The sequence below is a fragment of the Fusarium solani genome (assembly GCF_023522795.1).
Source record: "Fusarium solani strain SB1 chromosome Unknown bctg00000000, whole genome shotgun sequence".
NCBI classification, from domain to species: Eukaryota; Fungi; Ascomycota; class Sordariomycetes; order Hypocreales; family Nectriaceae; genus Fusarium; species Fusarium solani.
This window is the reverse complement of record NW_027072157.1, coordinates 3,553,395-3,569,872: the sequence shown is the minus strand read 5'-3', so window position 1 is coordinate 3,569,872 and position 16,478 is coordinate 3,553,395. Positions and strand designations below refer to the sequence as shown.

General features: G+C 54.3%; 3 protein-coding genes across 3 annotated transcripts; 2 read left to right on the top strand and 1 right to left on the bottom strand.

The window, feature by feature from the left end:
- Positions 1 to 3,437: 3,437 nt before the first annotated feature.
- Positions 3,438 to 5,491, top strand: MRS44_001138 (uncharacterized protein; the record flags this gene model as incomplete). The annotated part of the gene is made up of 5 exons (XM_046267645.2): positions 3,438 to 3,856; positions 3,923 to 4,591; positions 4,649 to 4,861; positions 4,927 to 4,985; positions 5,079 to 5,491. The coding sequence occupies 5 exons, from the start codon at positions 3,438 to 3,440 to the stop codon at positions 5,489 to 5,491; spliced, it is 1,773 nt and encodes a 590-aa protein (XP_046139040.1).
- A 411-nt stretch (positions 5,492 to 5,902) lies between these two features.
- Positions 5,903 to 11,858, bottom strand: MRS44_001137 (uncharacterized protein; the record flags this gene model as incomplete). The annotated part of the gene is made up of 4 exons (XM_046267644.2): positions 5,903 to 7,384; positions 7,434 to 9,965; positions 10,012 to 11,619; positions 11,676 to 11,858. The coding sequence occupies 4 exons, from the start codon at positions 11,856 to 11,858 to the stop codon at positions 5,903 to 5,905; spliced, it is 5,805 nt and encodes a 1,934-aa protein (XP_046139039.1).
- Positions 11,859 to 12,220: 362 nt separating this feature from the next.
- Positions 12,221 to 13,066, top strand: MRS44_001136 (uncharacterized protein; the record flags this gene model as incomplete). Its single annotated transcript, XM_046275085.2, has 2 exons — positions 12,221 to 12,327; positions 12,379 to 13,066. The coding sequence occupies 2 exons, from the start codon at positions 12,221 to 12,223 to the stop codon at positions 13,064 to 13,066; spliced, it is 795 nt and encodes a 264-aa protein (XP_046139038.1).
- Positions 13,067 to 16,478: the final 3,412 nt, after the last annotated feature.

Genomic DNA, 16,478 nt, shown 5'->3' with positions numbered 1-16,478 from the left:
ATTCGTATGGGATGGGAGGAGAGTGTGCCTGAAGTTAATTATTCGCACCTCGCCCTTCCATCGTCGGTGTCGCCTCGAAAGAAGGGAATATTGTACTTGGAAACATCCTCGAGCCTGGGACAAGTGTCACGCTGGATTCCACGCTTCCATCCGCAGAAGGCCTCCCTCTCCGACGGTTGTGTGCCGTGCCACGGCAGCTTTGCTTTTCCGCTTCTGCACGGAGTACAGGCAGGGCTGTGTTGTATAGGGATCCAATGTGGATGCAATAAGGCTGGAGCGGCTTGATTGTGGCTGAGCAGTCGCAGAGCCCAGCAGGCAGCTGAGATGCAAGCTGACAGTTGTGGGCTGGCTGACGGTCCGTAAACGTTATTATCACGCTGATGCTCATCATTCATTCAATCTGCTCGGCTCGGGGCCTCCTGGCCTGGTCGCCGGCTCGCTCGCATACATCTGGCCTCGATGCAAAACGGCATATTCAGCTGGTCCCCCGGTGCCGGGCGCGGCTCGCTCGTCTCACGTCACTCCCAACCCGAGCGAGCGAGAGCCGCCTCGAGCGGACGGAGCAGGTACGCCATTACACAGTACGTGGAGAGATTCGGTACGTGTTCAACTTGGCTGCTATTAAAGGCACAAGCAAGCATCGAGCTCCCGTCACCCGATCCATGGCTGGTTGAAGCTTGTTTTCGAATCCCTTCTCCAGTTTTATGCGACCCCCTCTCTTTTCCTCCAACTGCCCCAAGGTCCCTGCAACATTTCGTATGGTTGGCCCCATACAGTAGGTAGCAATGGAGGTGCAGAGGAGGTCCCGTCCCCACCAGGCCAGGGGTCAAACAGTACAGTAAAGAGGATCGCTGTGAGTGTGTGTTGTTGTTGCTCGCTGTGTGTGCTGTCATCAAGCGCGTCGAGTTGAGGAGGACCTATGTACAATAACAAGGGGCATGCCCTGCAACACGTCAATAAGGAACAAGCGGACAAACCGCAAGTCGCGGAGCCTTGCCGATTCTCTCTTGTACGCCGGCCGTTATTAACAAGGGCTATGCCCCCTTGACCCCTTCAAACCCAGTCATCGTCATAAGCGGCCAACTTTGTTCTTTTGGAGAACTCGGTGACGGTTCATCGTGATCATGTTCCTGGTAACTAACTGGGGGCCAAACCAAGGCAAAGGCAAAGGAAAGCATGGGGCTCCACCGCGGATACTTTGTTGAGAAGCATTCTTCGATCCATTGCTTGTGCTAGTGCTAGCCACTCGCCCGGGTTCGATCACCGCTGCTCGATGTCGTCGACAAGCGATGTGCGCATCCGGTTGGTTCCCATATATCGAAGGGGACTTACTTGTGAGACAGAGCAGCAGCTTGAACAATGCCGATGCACGTCAAACACATGAATTGCGCGGCCTTGGTGGATCTTTTGCCCCTCCGATGCACTAAGTTCCAAGACAAGACAGAGACAACCTAGATGTGTGCCGCACAGTGTGCTGGAGGGATTGGACAAGGGTGATTGTTGACAAGAGAGTGCAGCCATTGTTGCATTCCGCATATCTAGAAGAATGGGCGTTGAGAGGCTCTCGAGCTCGAGCACGCCTCACGGCGCTGCGCTGAAACATCAGAACGAGGCGAAAGCCTCAATCAACAATTCCACATGGTGTTTGTAGTTTGTAAGCGGGCTTGCAGCGTACAGCACCTGGGCTTGGCTGGAATGGATGTGACCGTCCAATGCTAATCTCGGAGACCCACGAGCCAAAAACCGGCCGTCGGATCATGGTGATTGGAAAACCCCATGTGAAGGTTAACTTGTTTTGCCAGGGCGGCCAAGTCAGTCAGCAACGCTCCCACCAGCTAGCCATCCATTCAACAGCAACTCAACTCTCAGCAGCTGCTGCATGGTCAACAGCTGAGAGTCAAGCAGAGAGGCGACTTGACCAGCGATTGGACATGATCCCGCCACCCCGATGATGCGCCTGCGCTTGCGGCTGTTGCAACTTTGAGTTGGTTGGCCCTTGTGCATGCAGTCCATGGCAGCAAAGCCACGGAGGCCGTTGAAACACGCAGCGTAGAAGCTTAAGCGTGAGATGCTACACGGTGATGTGTGCATGATGATGATGATGGATGACCGACTGTCTCCGTGGTCTTGGCCGTACCCTCTCGATTAAGCACAGCACGTCCGCTCTCCGACGGCTTCTGGCGGGAAGTTTGAGGCACGGTATCATTGCCCAGTCACATCCAACCAGCGACATCATCCGATTAAAGTCCAGATGCCATTCCTAGCTTCGTGCTTCCCCGTTGGCAGCAAAAGTTGCGAGCGCAAAAGGCCAGCCTCGTATTTTTTTTCTCCTTCCTTCTTGTTACATCATTGGTAGGCTTAAACCCCCTGGCTGTAAAACCCTTGACATATATGGTGGAAACTGGGAAGAGGCGAGCTGAACCGGACCATTAATACACCGACTTCCTGGATGGGGTGGACGGGACGGGATGCGGGATGGGATGGAGTTGAGATAAGGTAAAAGATTTGACGATTGAATTGAAGAAAACGGGATGAAAATTGCTTTTCAGGGCATAGCACGCCTTAGTCAACATGTACTAAGCTTGCGTCTATCTCGAGTTTCATTGAGACCTTTTGACTTAGAATGAATAAGGTAATGACTCCATTCATACCCACTCGCCAAGCGCCCCCGGCACGGCCGGCTAGAGGAGAAAAGAGACCCCTGGTGGATCGCTAGGTGACCTAAGCTACCTGTTGAAGCTGAAGCTGGAGGCGGGCCGGCAAGTCGCCTCGCTTTGCTTTGCTTTGCGTGATGCATGACGCAGATGCAGCCAAACACCCAAAAACACCAAAATGTGTACCTCGAGATATCGCCATCTCTGCAGCCGCAACGGCCACTTTGTAGAAGGTTCACCGCCACCACCGGGCCTCCCTCGGGGGGCTCCATTATAGAGCGACTCAAGTCTCCCCTCTCAACTTCTAAAGCAGCCCCTCAGATGAAGCCTTTCTAGTCTAGAGCCTATGGGCCAGGGCGTGGCGGAGTAAACCAGCATGTGGGCGAATCGCGGGCATGGATTGGATCTAATCAATCTCTCAACCCTTTCCCTTTTTTTTCTTTTCCTCGCCAGGCCCGGCTCTCAAGCTTGAAAGCCTTGTTTTGTATCTTTTTTTGCCGCTGGCTGGCACTACACTCTGCTCTGCACGCACTTGCACTTGGACCCTTTTTTCTGTGTTTGAGCCTCGGAGAATCGGAAAAACACCAAGAGCTCCTCCTCTCCTCACTGCTAGCTTAGGTTTGCTTCAGCTTCAGTTTCATCTTCCCCAACTCTTTTTTTTTCTTCAACTGCGCCAACCTCAACCTTGTTTTTGTTTGTTACCCCTCTCCTCTTCTCTCCTCTCCTTGCGCCAGCTCCCTTCGGCGCCTCTTTCCTCTAGGCGCGACCATTGTGCTCGCGACCATGAGCTCTCCTAGCCCTTCTAGGCCAAGCCATTTGAGGCGGCCTTCGCTGCTCTCCAACGATGAGAGCCACAATCCCCTGGGCACTCGTAGCGGCCATCTCCAGTCCCTCATCCGCAGTCGCTCTACCCAGAGCATGCAGAGCGTAACTGGCTCTCTGCACTCGCACCACTCTCACCACTCTCATCCGACAACGCCCTTTTGGATGGGCCCAGACGACGAGGAGACGGCGCTTCTCCATGTTCGCCCTCACGACAACGACGAGCTTGGCAGGCTGCTCAGCGACGAGCGCCGCCTCACCCAGCTGCTCAATGGACCCCAGAACCGCAGCGCAAAGCTCATCGGTCGAAGCAACCCCCGATATCGCTGGGAACAGTACTGGAAACCAGAGGAAGAGCTGGCCTCCATGTCCAAGCCCCTGTGAGTCCACATTGCCGTAAATGGACGGTCACTGTTTCGGGCTGGAGCTGACCAAAGGCGCGATAGGCGCGAATACTACGAACGTACCAACGAGCTAATCCAGCAATACCTCTACATTGATGCTCTCCTCGACTCGGCCATTCCCCATGAGCTTCTCAACGAATACCAGACCGAGCTGGAGGCCTCGGCCTTCCGGCCCATTGATGTACCGGACACCATCAACGAGGAGCCATCCACAACCTCCGACTCGCCCCCCATGAACGGCTCGACCCCGGCATCCTTTACCCCAGGATCCTACGGCACCGTCAAGGCGAACAACTCTTCCACTAAGCTCCCCGCGACTCGCACGCCCAAGGACATCTTTCGCTCCTCTGAGAGCCTGCCAATGCTTCAGCGCCAGGCCGGAGACGACGATGAGGACGACGAGCCGCCTCCAGCGCCTGCCAGCCAGGAAGACGGCGCAGGCCCCAAGCCCAACTTGCCATGGTTGGAGGACGCTGAAGTCGACAGCGATGACCCAATTGTGACTCTGGCTATCTGGGTCAACTTTATCGCCAACGCCATCCTCCTGGCTGGAAAGCTTGCCGTCATTGTTTCCGTTCCCTCCATGTCCGTCTTAGCTAGTTTGGTCGACGCTGTGCTTGACTTTCTCAGTACCGTCATCGTTTGGATAACTACACGTCTCATCTCGGCCAGTCACCAGGACCAGTACAGTTACCCTGTCGGTCGTCGAAAGTAGGTCCTACTCGTGTGTGGTTACTGCCCAGAACCAAGTCTAACCCGTGTTTCTAGGCTTGAACCTCTCGGTGTACTCGTCTTCTCCATCATCATGATCACCTGTTTCTTCCAGGTAGGCCTTGAGTGTATCCAGCGCCTCATGGACCCTGCGCACCACATCCTCGAGCTCGGTATCCCCGCCATCGCCATCATGGTTTCCACCATTGTCATCAAGGGCGCCTGCTGGGTCTGGTGCCGTGTCGTCAGGAACTCGAGCGTGCGAGCCTTGTAAGTCTCATGTTACAGTGCCTACATCACACACGTGCGCGGCCAAGATCTGACCATGGCTGCAGGGCCGAAGACGCCAAGACAGATGTAATCTTCAACACGGGCTCCATCTTGTTCCCGATTAGTGAGTAGCCGCAGCCCGCGATGCGCGATCGGACCGCTGCATCCGCATCCCTGAGCTGCACCATGAACCCCTGCTAATCCTTGTTTCCTTCAGTCGGTTTCTATGGACGTATCTGGTGGCTTGACGCTGTCGGCGGCCTGCTCCTTTCCATGGTGGTCATCTTCAACTGGAGCGAGACGTCGGCCCACCACGTCCGCAACCTCTCGGGCTTCTCAGCTCAGCCCGACGAGCGTAACCTGCTGCTGTACCTCACGATGCGATTCGCGACGGCTATCCGCCAGATCCAGAACCTGCGCGCCTATCATGCCGGAGATAAGCTCTTTGTCGAGGTCGACATTGTCCTCTCTGCCGCCACGCCCCTGAAGGACAGCCACGACCTCAGCGAGGTTCTCACCTACTTCCTCGAGTCTGTCCCCATCGTCGACAGGGCCTTTGTCCATGTCGACTACACCAGCTACAACGCCCCGACCCACATGCTCAAAGGGTCCGCTGCAAAGGCGAAATGAGGTGGGTTCGGCAGCGCCCGTGAGTGAGAGCGGAGAATATCCGTCTCATTTACCTTGCGTCTAAGCGAGGAGGTCAGAGGGGCCGGCTCCCCGGATGCCTTGTAGTAGTAGACTCAACTGAACTAATCTCGTCATCATATCATGGCTGGGCTGCCCTTGATAGAATGGGATCTAGGACGAGTGTGTAGGATAGTGTGGACCGTGTCGTGTCTTGTTTGCTTTGGATATTGGTGAAAGGGTTGTGTACTATTATAGAAAAGAAACAAGACTAATTACAGTAGGTAGAGCTATGATGGTTCTTGTATTTGACCATCTTTTAAAAGTCGGAAAGAACTAGATAGAGAGGGCGTATCGCCATAATATCTCGCCACCACAGCCAGTCCGCCTGCGTCTCCTCCCCGTCGCTTATCCTTAATAGGGAATGCCGTTGGTCAGGAGCTGGAACTGGTCGTAGATGCCCGTGCTGTAGCTCGAGTAGCTTGTCTTGATGAGGTGCTTCATAAAGTTTGCCGCATCTCGCTCACTCTTGTCCAGCACGAAGCGCTCCCGGAAGTGCTTGACGCTCTCAGGGCGGAAGCAAGGCAGGCCGCTGTCCATCATGAGCCAGACGATCTGGCTGAGCTTCTCGCAGTACTGCCGACTAGCCAGGAAGGCCTTGACGCAGAGCTCCTCAAAGGCCTTGAAGCTCTGGTGGTCCATGGAGCCGCCCATGACCGCCACCATCTCGGTGGTGAGCTTGAAGGGGGCGCGCTCAAACTTGATGCCACCGGGGGCAATGTCGAAGCAGAAGCCAAAGTCGATGTGCAGGATGTGCCCGGCGTCGTCGATCATGATGTTGCCGTTGTGACGATCCTTGAACTGGAGGAGGTACGAGATGACCGAGTAGGCCGCCATCGACTTGACAAAGTTGCTGCGGGCGCGCTGGAACCGGAGCGAGTTCTCGTTGCCGTACTTGGAGATGAAGTAGTCGTACAGGCCGTTGACAGCCTCGCGACCGAGCATGTCTCGCGAGATGGAGTTTGGCAGCACGTCAATGACACCGCAACCAGGGGCCGTGGCCGTGACTCGGTAGGGGAAGACATAGACGTCGAGGCCGACATCGTGGAAGATGCCTCGGAACGCCGCAATCATCTGGAGAGCCAACACGTCCTGTCGACAGTCATCACCGACCTTGAAGATGGCAGACTGCCACACTTCAACCGTCTCCTCAGGGGTCTCGTGGTCCTCTCCGTCCTGCTCCTCCATCATCTCGTCCACCTCTGTCGCGCCGCCCTTGTTCTTCTTGATGCGGAACGTCGCCATGTACGGCGCCTTGGCGTGACTCTGCAGGGGTTTACCCGACTTGCGGTCGATACCAATAACCACGCCGTCGGGGTTACTGGGCAGATAGACACCGACCTCGACCTTGATCTTGCGCAGCTCCTCCTCGATCTTCTGCTTCTTCTCGGGCTTAGATCGCTTGATATAAGGCTTGAGCTTGCCCGAGATGCCAGTCACCTCGTCAAAGAATGCAAACTCTCGCTCGTAAAAGTCTCGGTCCTCAACCGCAAAGCTATCAACCATCTTGCCCATGACCGTGTCCAGAGTTGGCTTGATCTCATCTGGGATCTGGGCATCATCATCCTTGTACGAGTTGGCCTTCATGTTCCAGATGATCTGATGGGCAAACAACTGAGAGAACTGGGCGGTTTCGAGAATGTATCGCTGCACGTAGCCTAGGGCATCATATCGAAGCGACTGGACAATCTGGGGGACGTAGAAGAAAGTGACATCTACCGAGTGGCTCTCAAGAGCACGCATAGCGTACTGGATAGTGAAAGGATGGTCCTCGTAGGCCGGCAAGAACATGGTAACGGCTGTGACAGGGTTCACAGGCTCCCAGTACAGAAGATACTATCAGAGTTAGTTGGTATACCCAGAGATGACCATGTTTAAAACATACCTTGAGGTGCTGCAGGGCAACATCTTCGGGGAGGAGTCCTCCAAAGATCAGGTGCAGAGCTTCAGGCTCAGAGACAGCCTTCTCCGGCATAGTAAGAAGAAGGAACCTGATATCACGCTGAAGGCGAGGGGATGGGAACCTAGCCGCCAGCTCAAGAGCAATAGCAGGATCCTGCCACCAGGCCGTTCGCACAAGAGGCATAAGCGCAGCCTCTGTCGCCGCCTTGTTAGCTGCCGGAGCCAATGACTGGCCTGCCGCCGTGTTGAGAGGGTTGACCCAGACGGCCAGACGAGACTGCTCGTTCCTGACCAATAGATCAAGTAGCTGCTCCTTGGCCTGGAGTGACTTGGTGTTGCCAGCAGCCGGAGCGCTAATGAAAGAGACTTGCTGCAAAGCCGCGAGGACATCCGAGAGGAGTCGGATCTCGGTCTTCATCTGAAGGATGTTGCTTCCAAACGACCATTTTGGTGAATATTTGAACCAGGCCAGGCCAGCCGACAAGAGTCTTTCCTTGAGTCTCCATTGCGCACCCGGTTTGAGAGTATTGCTAGTTCGCAGAACTCGGAGACCAAACAGAACGATAGAGAATCGAATCTCTCGGGCCATGGGGTGGGTTGCAGACTGCTTGATAGCATCGAGCGTCAGATCAAGCATTCTCAGGAACACTCTCTGGATGTCGGGGCTTCCATGCCTCGTAGCGTTGAAGTGACTGGCGAAGAACTGAAGGAGTCGAACATGAGGTGAGAGAATGTCATGCACAAGTTGCTTCTTCTTTGCCAGCGCATCCAGCTCGCTAGGCGCGAACTCCTCCTTCAAGAAGAAGGGGTCGATATGGTTCAAAGTCGGGCTGAACAAGCCAACCTTTCTGGTGAGTGTGAACTCCCATTGCTGAGCGATCTCGTTCAAAAGCTTCGGTTCCAGTCTTGGGTTTTCGTTCATCACACCAAGCCATAGAGAAACTCCCAGCTTGATAGACTGCTTAGTGAACAGAGCGAACGGGATGCTCACGAGGTAATGGGCAATAGCAGCCTCGTCCTTCTCGGTGCGACACAGCAGAGCTGCTGCCCTCCGAAGAATTTCTCGGACCTCGGTGATGGCAGCACTCTTCTTGCTCAGAATTCTAGCCTCGACATGAGCAAGCGCAGTGGTTGCGTTGGCGCTCTCCTTCACAGATGACTGCACGAAGGACAAGCGGCGGTTATGATTCATGAAGCTGATCAGCTCTGTGCCGCGGTCCGGAAGGGTCTCGCCGTATCGGTACTCTTGGCGAGTTGTGTACTGTGCCACAAAATCCGATGCCGTGTTGATGCTCGAGTTACCGATCTTGTCCATCGACTGCAGTCGGTTGTCCGTCGAAGGGATGATAGAGCCAAGTTCAAGAGCAAACGATCGCCCAAGAGAAACATGACCGTAGGCCCCTTCGTCGCTGAATTCGGAGAGATAGGTCTGCAGAAGCCCCTTGACGTCGAGAGGAGCCAAGTTGATGGCAGCGTTGACCCAAACCTTGGCTTTGCGGTTGAGAACATCCACTGTCCACCTTCGGAAATCGTAGTCATCTGACAGTTGGACAGTCACACCCCCAAGCTCAGATTCAAAGATGGACCGAGGATCATACAGATCCGTCTCGGCCTCCAAGCAGCTAGACCACATGAGAGAAAGGAGCTCCAGCAAAGCAAACAGAGAAGATCTGTGGCAAAGAGCCGCAGGGATCTCATGAAGAATCCGGTCTGCACAGGCAAATGCGGCTTGCTGGACTCGCTCAATGCGGTGACAGCAGCTACAAAAGATCGTTGCAAGCTGCTCAGCGGCGTACTGAGCAGAGAAAGTCGCCTCGCCTCCTGCCAGGGTCTTGTCAATGTATCTGTCAACAACGGCAGCACCAACACCCTCCATGGCACTGCTAACGTCGCCCTTTGACATGCTTGGCTCCAGGAAGTAAGACACAACCTTGGTGCAGTCGCCCGAGTCGGCGCGGAGGTATTCCATGAGGTACGCAGCCTGCAAGAAGATGACCTTGCGGTAACTCAGACTCTTAATCTCGTTGGCCTTGCTAGGAACGAGGTCGCTCAGAAGCTTCTTCTGCAACGACTCCCGGTCGTTGCTAAAGCCTCGTCGCAGAACGGTATTGAGTTCAATGTCACTTTCAACCTGCTCGCCTCGTTGATCCGCGACAAGGGGTGGAGAGTGAATGGCAATGATCCTCAACTCATTGAGATACTGCTTGCCACGGTCTGTGTTGGTGGTGAATCCATGGACCACAATGTTGAACCAGGCATCTCGAAGCAGAGAGTAGGTCTCGTCATCAGTAACAGGCTCAGAAGCAAAGTCATTGCTGGCCATGAAGGTTGCCAGGGGGTGCAGAAGCTCAGCAATCTCCTTGGCAGCCATCTGCACGTCAGATTCCTTGGCATGACTGGTTGAGTGAGCATCACCGAGACCAATGATGCTGTCTAGCAGGTGCTCCAAGTAGATATCAAAGAGCTGAGAGTCGCGCCGGAGGTTGGCAGAGATGAAGGTGCGAGCGTTCCTCACCTACAGTTGTTAGTGAGTTGATATTAACAGAATGGATCGCACTTACAGCTTCCAGGAGGAACAGCTGGTTCTCCACGACGCCAGTATGGCAAAGTCTGGTGAAGAGCTTGAGCAGAGAGCGGAACTCAAGTTGTCCACCCTCCAAGGCCAAAGCAGCTGCTCCACTGATGATGCGAGCATCTACACCAGTGTTCACCTTCTCGAGCTTCTGTTGTAACATGGACTGAGCAAGGGCGGTAATCTTCTCATCCTTGAAGGCAGCAGCGATTCCGCAGATGGTCTGCACAACGTTGCCAGAGACTACCGCAGTTTCCTCCTCGCCATACATCTGGAGGGAAATCGAGCTGCCAATGGACTGACGGTTGGTATAAATAGGGTTGAGGGCCCCATCGCTGGCTGTTCCATCCACTTGGCCATTGGTGAATGCCTGCTCAGAGCCAGGGCTGAGCACATTGCCCAAGGTGTAGAGGGTGCTGATGACAGCATCCTTGGAAAGCATCTTGAGCACGTATGCCAGGCTGTTGGAGGCAATCTTGACAATATCCCTTTGGGGGGCATCCTGGACGATGAATCGTGGCAGGATTCGGCTCACGTTTGACGAGAAAGTTGGCGAGATCTGGCAGATCAAAGCCAAGCAGCGCAGCGCGGCTGAGGCCAGAGTCGGGTCCGCCATCTGCACAGAGTCATCCAGGGTCTCTTGAAGCCAGGTCATAAGAATCTCCGAGTCAGCGGCCTCTTCATTCAAGAGGGCACAGTTGAAATAGGCGATGAGAGCGGCAGCCTTGACGGCATAAGCCAGGCTCTGTTGGTCAGGCGATCCCATACGGATGAAGTCGGCACCAGCTTCGATATACTGGATCTCTTCAATGGCGAAGCTGGCATAGGCCTCGACAGTCCGGAAGTCAGCCTCATGGACTTGTGAGTCTGGGCGTAACTTGTCGCCTTTCGAGATGTAGATGTCCAGAATATGCTTCTTACGCAGGGCACGAGGGTCCTGGGACATCAGCGAGGTACTTGCGACAACTAGCCATGCGAAGCTTCGGTGTAGAAGCATGGCTCCCAGGGGTCGTCCGGACGACGCATACTGGCGCAGATATCTCTTCCATTCCTTAACCTCGCGATCCTGGCTATGGCAGTTACGGATAGTTGAGAGGGCCGTTTCGACTGCGACAAGGAAGGGTTCTGAAAGAAGCTCTCTGATCTTCTGGATCAGAGCAAGCCGACCTCCAGCCCTCCAGAAATCTGCCTGGGCGGCCGCGGCATCGAGGAATCCAAGCAGCGCAACAGCAATTGTTGCAGTTCGAATCGCGTCCTCGAGGTGGGGGTTGTCAGGGTCTCCGGCTTGGGGAGACAGAATACTCTCGGTAGCTCGTCTGCAAGAGTTCACAAATGCCCAGATCTTATCGGCGACGTTCTCCTGGAGCTCATCGTAGTTGATGCCAAGTGCCAACAGAGCCCCTGTCACATGGAAAGCGAGTGCTTCGGTCGGAGACGGATCGATCTTTCGGAAGAAGGGCGACGGAACGAAAACCTGGATGTGCGCTTCGAGTATGTACGGGAACAGTTGGTAGGAGAGCCTCTGTGCGCTCTGGCTGGACTTGATCTTTGGCGCCGTCTTACACAATGCGATCAGGACCTCGAACTCGCGGATAGACTACAATACAAGGGTTAGCTTCCGACAGAGTAGCTCAAAATCTATGGCAAACCCACCATAGGAACCCGTCCTAGCGAGCTCTTGTTCTGGTAGCCATTGACATAGTCCTTGCTCTTGGATCCTGCATGGCATGCCCTACAAAGCCGGTCAAGGTCGGATCGGTCGAACGACGTCGTGGAGCTAGTCGCAGACAGCGAAGCTATCTTCTGCAGTGCCTTGGAGCGGATATCGGCCGTCATGTTGGACGTGTGAGCGGCGCGACGACCGCAGATGAAATCAAGACAAATACTGAAGCTTGAAGCAACAATGTCAACAAATTCGTTTCCCAAATTGGAGGCTGGACGCACCCACGATGGAAATGACGAACTGCGTGTTAGGAGGTGAACCCCTGTCGTTCCAGCTTAGTCATCGTGAGCTACCCCAGCTCCAAGCGTCGGCAAGGCTGCAAGCTTGACGCGTGCGTCGTCGACCACCTCAGCTAAGGCACAAGGCAGTATCAACCACCAAACATCAACCACCGAATCCGATCCCATCGACCCTGCACATCGCGGAATTTTCTACTTTTCGACCTCTCCATATCCTCCAGGACAGGACCGTAATCATGGCTGCCATGTTCAGCCAGAACCCCCTCATGAACGGGCCCAACTACTCCTTCTCCGATGCTCCCAAGACCAACAACGGCGAGTTTCGAGAACATCGATTCAACCCGTATATCGCCCTCCGCCCGAATGTTTGAGCTCCTTTCTGACACTGCAATAGCTACACCGACAATGGCGGCTCGACCCTCGCCATCTCTGGCGCCGACTTCACCATCATGGCCGGCGACACCCGCCACACCAGCGGATACAGCATCAACTCTCGCATGTCCCCCAAGGTCTTCAAGATCGGCGGCACCACAGCTTCCCAGGACGACGCCACACTAGTTCTCTCGGTTGTCGGCTTCGCTGCCGACGGCGAGGCCCTCCGCGACCACCTCGACACCATCTGCAAGATCTACCGTTACCGCCACGGCAAGCCCATGACGGTCAACGCCTGCGCCAAGCGCCTCTCCACAGTGCTCTACCAGAAGCGATTCTTCCCTTACTACTCGCACGCGATGCTCGGCGGTCTGGATGAGGAGGGCAAGGGTGCCGTGTATTCCTACGACCCCGTCGGCAGCTACGAGCGGGAGCAGTGCCGTGCGGGCGGTGCTGCGGGCAGTCTGATCATGCCCTTCCTGGACAATCAGGTCAACTTCAAGAACCAGTACATCCCCGGCAGCGGAGAGGGCCACGAGCTCAAGGAGCGGGAGCGACGTCCCCTGACACGGGCCGAGGTCGAGACCCTGATCAAGGATGCCTTTGACGGTGCGGTGGAGCGTCACATCGAGGTCGGCGACAACCTCCAAATGGTCATCATCACCAGAGACGGTATTGAGGAGACGTTCTTGCCCTTGAAGAAGGATTAGACGGTGTTGGGGGGTGTTTGAGCACGATGTATAACACGAATTTCTTAGACGCCAGGGAATCAACGAGCCTTTTCCAGCATATGATTATATGTTCTGCCATGTCTGACGCTAGGTGCGCATTCTTGTGCCACTTACACTTGTTTAAACAGTTCCTGTGTCGTGAAGAAATAGGCCGGGAGTTGATCCCAGTCTTGATCCGCCTACTGACCTACCTAGACGAAGGCTTCAGCACAAGCCATCTGTAAAATTTTATGAATAGCATGTTCGAAGCTATGTTGCATAGGTTCAGAATCAATCCAGCGCACAATTTACTTTTATGCAATGTCCGTTTCCGAGCCCAGGGTCCAGTGTTGTCACTGGTTCACTGTAACCGGGTGTTGGTTCTCTCGTTTCCAGCCTCCATCTCTGCGGAGAGAACACGCTCAGCACGAAGGATCGTCAAGATGAGTCTTGTCGCTTAAATCGCTTAACCTGCACAAGCAGGGACTGGCCGGTGAGGGTAAATCTACCTTCCTATAGACATTCAACAGCCACCAGAACGGGCGTCAAACTGGCTGTTAATGCTCACCTACCTACCTACCTACAAGAATGACTGCTTTCTGTATAGATAACAACCATCTACCGTGCAGTGTGGCTTGACATACTGACATCCTCTCTTTCGTGCTCTTCTACCTCTGCGTCTATTCTCGTTCCCCTCGTCATCTTCCAGTCGTCACCCGCCTTTCTGGTGTTGGAACACACTCAATAAACATAACCCATCAAGACCTGCACATCGCTCAATCAGTATCAATAGTGTCAACCACAGCAGAGTGATTTGGTCAGAGGGTTCAGAGATCATGGGTCAAATGGTCAAAGGGAATTCAAGGGTAGATGGCCCCATCCGTTGAGGATGGTAACAATGGAAAACCTCATGTCTCACTCCCATCAGTGTCACAACACCCAATGTTGAAATTCCATTGGCCTCGATCCTTGGGCAGCTAATGTTATCAGGCAACGGATACAATCCCTCCCGGTCGGTAGGCATTTCGGTAGTTGTATTCCAAGACCGCATCTAGACTCTTCTGGAACGTCTCCATAGCACCACAAGCGCGGCAAATGGCAACACCACCTTCATTCAAGACAATCTCTCAGCACACGTCTCGCTGTGTTCAGCTGTCTTTGCACTTGTCTTTCCTCATAGCCAAGGAGCATGGCTACGGGGCCAATATTCATTTAAGCTCGACGATCGGTGATCCATGATACACAGCTCGACTAGAGCCATCGGAAGGTTCAATGTCTTGTTAACTGACGTCGACATCGGCTCATAATGGCCTAGAACGCCTGCTACATGATGGCCCGGAGGGTTGGGAGCACGGGGCGGCCGGAGCCGAAGCTCCCTGTGTGAGATGTGCGGCCCGCGCGCCATAACTTAACGAATGCCGTACTCCGGATCCAACTTTAGATTCTGTGAGGCTCGTAGATCCCTGAGATTCTGCTGAACGTAAAGTGGTATGGCCAGAGTTGTAAGGCGATCTAGCCCATCATTGGTAGCGCCTGAAGTCTGAGTTCCCTTCAAGATCTTCGGCATGGCCACTTTCCGATGCGAGCAGCAAGGATGTCGATGCATACCATTCTCCAAGATACTGGCTACGAATACTGTCTGGTCAGCTCGTCAGAAGAGGTGCTTTGTACTGTACTGTAGCATCATGGCCTATCCTATCAGACCACGGCATCCATCACCCTGAGCCATGTATCCAACGGCCATACACCGCCCCGACGATATTCAACACACCCATGAATCTAGCATGTGTCTGAGCTTATCGGTCGCTCCTCTGCCAGGCGCTATTTCGGCTGTCCGGGGCCCAAACTCATACCATCCTTGCTTTGAATCGGTATTGGTGCTTGAGAAATGACTCCGGACATGATCATGCAGCAGCCATCACATTTGGCTTGGACTAGCATATGCAGTACATGTTTCCTAGTTTGGTTTGTGGACAGTCTGTCTGCCCTGCAGAAATCCCCTCCTCTTCATCAGACTTGGCGGTTGGCACGAGAGGAGGGAAGCGCGGGCGGTCAACGGCACACTCTCCCTATCCCTTACTGTGATATCGTCACAGCTGTCATCTTCCAGATAGATGTGTATTTTCAGCCTCTCATCCAGGAGATTGAACACATTACATTCGGGTTCGGCGTGCATCAGCAGTTAAAACACCATGCCCGTTTGTAGTGTAAACTCCGTCGTCCGACCGCTAGGCTCCAACGGCGGATATTACCAGACAGGGAGAAACGCAACGATACAGTAGGAAACCAACTGCTGCAGCCTATCCCAGCGCTTACTCGTCCATGTCGAATGTGGGCTCAAACACACGACGGCTCGCTTGAACACGCCCCTTGGCTAACCGAGCCGTCAAGCTCGACAAGACATTTGCCACCATGTTGAAGAAAGACAATGCTGATTCACAGAGACGGGCTAGTATGCCAAGCCAGTGCGGACGGAGTCGAAAGTCATCTAGGGCCGACACGCATGTCAGGCCCGGATCGCCTGCAACGTTATGATGAGGCAGCCAGAGCTTGAGAAGGTGCCACAACCAATCAACCGGGACAAAGAACCCGCGGCAGGTAATGTAAGAAGCAGGGAGGTATCGACATGTTCCCACTCGGGGCCATGAACGTCTCCGAGTTGCTTCGATTCGTCCTTGTCTCTAGGCGGTCCACGTCTCCAACCCGCCAACCAAGCCTGTGCAGTGCTTTCCACGACCCGGATCCTGAAATACTCCGTCAGTAATAAGCTAATAACGGGGAGCCTTGTGCCCCTGACGTGACGGGGAGCTCGGAGGCTTAGCTTTGATCTGAACCACCAAAATCGTAAGGCCTGAGCAGTGATGGAGTCAACGTAAACACTTGGCTCGACGGCAGATGCCACTCTGCGGGAGCTGCCAGGCCCTAACCAGAAACTGATCAGTAAGCACTTGAAGTGCTTGCACAACCTAGACATTTGGGTTGAATTTTGCCACCCATTAGGCGTCAAACATGTGATGAAAAGCAAAGGCCAGGTAGCTCCGTTTTGGTGAACGGTTCGTGACGTCTTTCGCAGGGCTGAAAACGGAACAGAAACATGGCCGAGGAGGAGTGTAGCAACACGTTCTAATTCTAGAAACAAAGGCCAGCAAGCCTAACCATTCGCCACTTTGTTAAAGCTGCCGAGTTGCTTAAATAACCAAAGCCCTGGGATGAATGCTGTACTGGGGTTGGCTGAAGCTTTGTATAATGACGACGGCCGAGTGCCATGATCAAGGACGCACCCCGGCAGCTCTTGAGATTCGCATTGCATTGGCTCCCGGGGTTTCGGGCCTTCAAGCCTCAAAGGGGCCACTGCGGCTTACACGTCGGCCCCCAGTTAGATGGCCGACGATCTTGACGACGTTTCCCTCAC